Source organism: Amphibalanus amphitrite, unplaced genomic scaffold (assembly GCF_019059575.1).
Source record: "Amphibalanus amphitrite isolate SeventyFive unplaced genomic scaffold, NRLGWU_Aamphi_draft 000010F_arrow, whole genome shotgun sequence".
Lineage (NCBI taxonomy): Eukaryota > Metazoa > Arthropoda > Thecostraca > Balanomorpha > Balanidae > Amphibalanus > Amphibalanus amphitrite.
Genome location: NW_024881506.1, coordinates 806,087 through 812,636, shown reverse-complemented (window position 1 = coordinate 812,636; position 6,550 = coordinate 806,087). Strand labels below are relative to the sequence as shown.

Sequence of the window (6,550 nt, the reverse complement as noted above, 5' to 3'; positions counted from 1 at the left end):
ATGATAATTGGATATCTATCTGCATCAGAAATGTTCAATTTCATAGATTACAAAAATGACCTATTTGATTAACCTAAGAGTGTATTTTTGCTCTTAAATGCCGCAAAAGTGTCGGTAACTTTTTCGCTATTTTGTAAGCATATTGGACGGTTGGAAATTAATTTCAGGCCGATTGTAAGCAAATCGGACGGCGTCAGCTGTTGCGGTCTGGGGATGCTCCGCCCCTCACGAAATTAATTCCAGCCGTCGAATATGCTTACGGAAAGGTTTTTTCTTGGACGAAAAGGTAAAAATGTACATATACCTACCTACTACTAAGTCGCAACCACAAAATTCTTGTATGTAAAAAAAAAAGGATTCAGATTCAGATTGATGCTGAATGTAAATGTTTTGCGGAGTTTTTAGAATTGCTTGAAAACGATATAAGGCCGTACAAGCTAGCTGACCTTGCGAAGGCAACATATTTACAGAGTGATCTCAGGTCAAAGATGAAGGAAAAGGTCTACGGGGAAAAAAGGTCTAGGGATTTGAAAAGATGAGATAGCCCGTATCCGAGGAATCTCCAGTTTATCCTTCCTCTCGGCCAATTTGGCCTCTACGTAGGTATGGGTCTGACAATATGTCAGGAATGAGTCCTTCACTCCCCATGAGTGCGACATCATCCTGTAATACAGCCATCCGTCTAGAATCTTTGGTCAGCTCTAATCAGCTCTGCTTCAACCAATCAGCTTATCTGACGCAATACGACGAGTCTATCTTCTCAAGGCTGATTGGCTTGAGTGTGACGTCATCACTATGAGATCATAAGTAGGTGCCGTAAGGCTTCAATTCATAAGTTGCGCTTACATATCATTTTTGGCTTGGCTCTAGCTCATTTATCTGTGGCCGGGCCACCGCCACAGCTCATTTATCTTTGCCAAAAGCGTGATCAAGTTCTGGTATAGATAGTTAGCCTGTTCGACAGTTCATTTTTTTTTTTATAAAGCAAGTCTCTAAACAAACTTCATTTTCCCATTTTTTTTAACACTGCTAACGTATATTTCATACAGACGACGTATTATTGGTGGCCGCAGCAGACGACGTCAGCTGTGCGGCCACCAATCACAACAGCCGAGCCCGCCGAACCCGCGGCGCCGCAGCCGGCGCTTCGCCGATCGCGACGGCGCCAACGCCGCCCGCAGCGCCTCATTGAGGCCATGTAATATAGACGTTAGTGTCACGCAACCTACTCCGAATATTGCGCGACTGGGGGGCATGTGCGGGTTGTGCCGGCTGCTGCCCGTTGCAGCCGGCGCAGCCAATAGGGCGTGAGCGGCCGCCCCGCCCCGGTCTGGGCAGGGCCGGGCCGGGCGGGCAGTCTCCGGCCAGCGGCCGTCGAGTGCTCACCGAGTGGAATGTGACGTTGCCGTAACCCAGTGTCTGTGGTAATACACCCTGTCAACCTTCAAGACTCGAACAGCATCCAAAAAATGAACCGCCGTCGAAAAGCCTAGGTCCTTGTGGCATGTGGCCCGGGCTATGCTCCCTGCGGCTCGTAAGCAGCTCTAGGAGTGCACTGCGGCCGGCTCGCTGAGCCTTGCGACGCCAAGCACGGAGTGGCGCTGGAACCGCCCCGGTGCGGGGGACGCACTCACACCTCCACCGTTACGCTCTAAGACCACACGTCCCTGATTCCAGCGTCCGTGCTGCGCCGTTCAGACCGTCCGTTCGTCGCTCACTGTCCCGCCTGCCCGACAGCTCTACGGGCCCGCGGTTCAAAACTACCGCCGACAAACACAAGATATGCGCACAAAACTACCGCTGACGCCCGGCTCGCCGAGCTTTGCGACACCAAATCGCCACCACACACTCTACTACAAACACAAGAATGAACAGCTCGCGTCGCCGGCGCGGCCCACAGAAACTAAGAGGTCACGACGCCCGCGCACCGCCGGCGCGGCTTGCGCTCACTCCCACTCGCTCTTTTTTTCACTCCCACTCCCCATTTTGTGCCTCAGTTCGCTCACTTTGAGCCAGGCTGCTCCTGATGAGCGTCCAGGGAGGGCAGCCGCCAGCTCCTCGATGTCGCGGAACCTCTTGGAGGGGTTCGCCGCGAAGTCGGCGACCACCGCCAGTTCGTCGGCCCTCCACCAAGATCTCTTCTTTGTCGGCCGTGGTGGCCGTGGTGTCGGCCGGCCGTCGTCCTCAGCTGGCGCCGCGTTCGGGACGTTGACGTGTACGGGGATGTTGACCAGCTGGCGTCGCGTGGGGTTGATGGTGTCCGGGGCGTCATCGTCATCCGATCCCTCCTCTCGCCCCACATCGGCCTGGAAGAAATAAAGTATGAATGGGCATACATTTTGAAGGCACCGTAACCATCGATAACTGTTAGTAATAGGGTGTCCCAAACATCGATAACTGTTAGTAATAGGGTGTCCCAAAAGTTTGTTGGCACAGTGGCACCATGTTTTTTTTTTTGGTATTTTGGAAGCAATTGATAATTCCCAGATAAATCTTTTTTCGCTTCGCCTTTTCCCTGCCGCACGCTGTAATTTAAGCATTGGATGACGGCCCAGTTAGCATTGAAGGCTATGAGCTATCTCCCTTCCATGCGAACCTGAGCTCGAGGCGTAGCACTAGAAAGCTCGTATCGGGCGATGGGCGATCATGTCCCTGGTTAAGCCGCGCCCCACCCTGGATTTCCACACCCTGCTGGGGGGAGGGGGGGTGTTTGAATACCGTCAAGTTGAAAGGTCAACTTGAAAATGTGAATTAGGTTCACTGTGTCATGCTTACTGATGTCATGGCGTTTGAGTGTTAACTATGGACATCAAACCCCTTGAGACCCCACTTTTTGCGATAATCTTGAGACCGTGCAGAGGTTCATTTATGACGTCTTAGGTCAGTAACCTGACCTGACCCAATTTCGATTGGTGTCAAAAGATCCGGCTTGAACCAAAGGTCTGGTAAGTTATGTTTCAGGCTCTCTATCGCCAGCGTGTTCGGAGTTAAAGCGAAAAAATATACTGGGGAGAAACCCAACCCCCCCTACCCCTCGGCCGGCGAGGTCAAATATTTATTAGGCGCAATACTCACTTCCATCGCGCGTCGGACCTCAAGTTGGGTCCTTGCCTTTCGCGCTGTGGCTGCCATAGCGCGGTAGACCTTTTGCCGTACTTGAGGGCTGTGCCCCTGCATCTCTGCCAGGTCCTCAACGGTGGCTTGCAGGTGACCCTCCATCCGCTTTTCGTTGGTCTGAAACAGACCATAAAAAGAGACGTTGAGACGTGGCGCGTCCTTAACTCCCAACAAACAAACAAAGACGTTGAGACAGGGATAGGATAGTGGATAACATTAACACCTCCCACTGGATAACATTTACCGCCCTTCCAGTCAGAACGTGAACTTCTCACCAAATTACCTTCTCTGCAATACGTTTTTGTTGAGAGTCTTACATGGATTTAACGAGAAACATTAAGTTATTTCTTCTTTAGATGGTTCATGGCTACGGGAAAAGCCAGAGTTATGTGATATTCAGAGCTGAGAGTGCCAAGTAGTAAATTTTCAGTTGGCAATTGGCCACTGGCCAGTGACCCAACTCGTGTTTGCCCCCCCCCCCACACACACACACATACACTCAGTCAATCAAACGCCCAACACGGATAAGTATGTTTAACAGTCACCATCGCGCTCGCAACAAACTGTCTGTGATTTGGGACTGTATTCAACATGTACATGGGATGCATGGGACTGTAATGCACTGTAATGGCATGGGAAGAACATCATTTCACGTGCTTGGACGTTTACAATCACAAAAAGACTGGACATACGCGGATAATGTGAGCTGACATGCGCTGAATCGCGATTCCGGCCAAACATTGTCTCGAGAAATAGGTCACAGGTCATTTGGGTAAGGGTCATGATATTTTTTTTAGAGTGGGTGTAAAATTGATCAACCCGAGGGTACTGAAAGTTTCGTCGATTTCGGACGCTTTTTGCGCGAGTTATTCGCGGAAAACCATGGGGGGGGGCATCCGACCCCTTCCCCCTACATGCACAATATGACTACGATTACCTTTTTTGTTTAGTTTTTGTTAAACAAATCATGGTCTCAGGGCTGTGACGAAAAACAAGTGGCCTAAGTCCGGTGAGAAAACAGGGTTTGGGAGTATCCTAGGTTTGGCTCCTTGCCTCTGCCCCCTCCCCCCTCCCCCCAGTGAAAATTCCTTAGACGAGGCCCTGCGTTGAGACGTATTAAGGGGCTGTGGGAAAAAAATATTCTGGAATGTTTTTTTTTTTAACTCCGTGACTGATGAGCAGATGACAGATGATTACTTGAAAGAAAAAGATGGATTGATCTGAATGTTTTGTACAACTTACGTAGACGACGGAATGTACACGGAACTTGTTTCCGCGAACTTTGGCCGCCATTTCCGGGGTCAGCCAGTCTGGCCGCCTGGCCCCCAGTGGGCCGGTGTCATAAGCGTGAAGGCGGGGAAGGACGAAATCGTTGACCTCTGCGAAGCGAAAACAATTATCATGTCCTAAATCTCGATGGTGGTCTGTGTTTTGCGCTATCGTTATTACATGACAAAAAAGAATTGGAAAAAAAACTTGTATCAGTTTTATTGGCAATGCGATTTTTTATCTTTTCAACCCTCAAACCTTCTTAATCATAACCTAGGTACACAAAATTTGCATAGGACCGAGAACTTTGAGAGTTTTCGCTACCCACCAAATTTGTTGTCTCTAGATACCCCCGAGACCAATCGACAGGTGGCCTTATCAACCTTCCCCTGGCCGACCGCGCAACGGAAAAGGGCGAGGGTCAAGATCATGCATAGCTGTCATACTTACCCCCCTCCTTTAACAATGCCGGGCGTATCTTCTCCACGAAGAAACAGAGAAGCTCGTGGAGCTCCTTCGGGACGACCACGATGGCGTCGCCGTAGCGGTAGTCCGTCTTATGGGCCGCTACGCCGATCGCCACCATGGCCGCCCCGGTGCCGTCATCCACCTCCTGAAAAAACACAGATGTAGGCACCTATTATGTTAATATGTCAACCTTCGCATTTGTAGGGGAGAGGGGAGGACTACATGGCTCTTCGTAACTTAACGTAAAACGCGTCGAATCGCCCATTGATCGGTACTCTCCCATTGATCACTTTGAGACCTGTCCGGAAAATTTCGCTCGGCCAAATTTCATCGACCTCGGTCCAGCTGATGACGTCCAGCTTGTAGACGTAAGCGTAGTGCGTACGGTGAAAATATCCAAAAAGAAGATTGCATACCTTGGCGTCCTCCAGCTCCTTCAGCCGGAGATTCTGGTATACTCCGGTCCGCTGAGCCGGGAACGGCACCATGGCCAGGTAGAGGTATCTGTTGGGAGAAAATATTGAAGTTCAATAGACACACAGAAACAGCAAGTGCAACCAAGCACTTGAAACCCTTAGCACTAAAACAGTTAAACTAAGCACATCGAACAAAAAACATAAAAACGCTGAATGCTGATACGGTGCAGTTAACATTTTGAAGTAGTTTGATATTCATGTTGAAGGCAGCACACTAAAATAAGAGTGAAGACACATGTATTTCGCCAACGTAACAGTTAATTACTATATTATTTATAAGGAAACGCTTTTCCACATACTGGCGCCAGTCCACCGCCATATTCAGGCGGAGGTTGGTCGGCAGCGTCGGAAATCTTGTTGCGTTCTGACGGCGCTCACGGAGCTCGTTCATGGCGCCGTCGTGGATTGCGCAGCACTCAGCGGAGTTTAGGTACTGTGAGCTATCCTCCTTTCGCCGCTGTCGGCTTTGCTCGTAGGTGGCCACGACTGCAAAGCATAAACATATATTGATATGTATATTTTGTACCACACTTTGAGTATGAACACCGATGAAAGAAATGGAGCACAGGGCGTGGATAGGCTGTGCCGTCCAACACCTACACCAAGCGGCACAGTATCAGTTGCAACCAGTGCTGGGCCATGAGTTATCGAATATCATCCGACTCTTATCGACGAAGAGCGAGCAATTTAGAGCGTTGAACGTCTAGGGATTGGCGCTCCGTCCCTAATGAAGTTTCGTGAAAAAAAAAACGAGCGTGTTGTGCTCAACGAGAGAAAGCCGATACCCAGGTCAACCAATGTCCTCAGGTCAACACTCGCGGCGGGCCGTCTAACATAACTGTCTACGGGTTGCTATAAAGCATGGCTGCGGAGTCGATGAATTTTCGGGTGACTCTGACTCCGACACCAACTCCGGCTTCAAAAATCGACTCCGACTCCGACTCCGACTCAAGCTCGACTCCGGACGTTTCTCTCAAAGTCCATATCATGATAATGAAGCTCAAAGTGGAGATGTGTTTATTTTGCCTGAAACGATCCTTTTGCGTTCTCAGGACTTGCTTTGCAGATATGTTTTATAAAAACACACAGAATTTAAAAGCAGGTTCTGGCGAATCCACCGCCTTCTGTTTCTTTCGCTGAAATCGCTCGTCCAAAACAAGAATATGGCCTTTTTTGGACAAAGTCTGATTTTGAAAGGTCAACGAGCGTAATATCGTCAA

The 6,550-nt window shown here is 49.5% G+C and overlaps 2 protein-coding genes across 2 annotated transcripts; both read right to left on the bottom strand.

Annotated features, from left to right (window-relative positions):
- Positions 1 to 1,036: 1,036 nt before the first annotated feature.
- LOC122381194 lies at positions 1,037 to 3,228 on the bottom strand. Its single transcript, XM_043365088.1, has 2 exons — positions 3,076 to 3,228; positions 1,037 to 2,306 (listed from the first exon to the last, which is right to left on the bottom strand). The coding sequence occupies exons 1-2, from the start codon at positions 3,217 to 3,219 to the stop codon at positions 1,947 to 1,949; spliced, it is 504 nt and encodes a 167-aa protein (XP_043221023.1). The 5' UTR covers positions 3,220 to 3,228; the 3' UTR covers positions 1,037 to 1,946.
- Positions 3,229 to 4,418: 1,190 nt separating this feature from the next.
- On the bottom strand, positions 4,419 to 5,721 carry LOC122380899. The gene is made up of 4 exons (XM_043364501.1): positions 5,630 to 5,721; positions 5,271 to 5,358; positions 4,837 to 4,999; positions 4,419 to 4,435 (listed from the first exon to the last, which is right to left on the bottom strand). Exons 1-4 carry the CDS (start codon positions 5,719 to 5,721, stop codon positions 4,419 to 4,421), a joined length of 360 nt encoding a protein of 119 aa, XP_043220436.1.
- Positions 5,722 to 6,550: the final 829 nt, after the last annotated feature.

Bases quoted from the DNA above. Each gene is read 5' to 3' on its own strand.
- LOC122381194 (XM_043365088.1), bottom strand. From the start codon at position 3,219: ATGGAGGGTCACCTGCAAGCCACCGTTGAGGACCTGGCAGAGATGCAG. The intron at 2,307-3,075 runs GTGAGTATTGCG...TATTTCTTCCAG, and splicing joins AGGTCCGACGCGCGATGGAA to GCCGATGTGGGGCGAGAGGA.
- LOC122380899 (XM_043364501.1), bottom strand. From the start codon at position 5,721: ATGAACGAGCTCCGTGAGCGCCGTCAGAACGCAACAAGATTTCCGACG. The intron at 5,359-5,629 runs GTATGTGGAAAA...TTCTCCCAACAG, and splicing joins ATGGCGGTGGACTGGCGCCA to ATACCTCTACCTGGCCATGG. The intron at 5,000-5,270 runs GTATGCAATCTT...GTGTTTTTTCAG, and splicing joins AGGAGCTGGAGGACGCCAAG to GAGGTGGATGACGGCACCGG.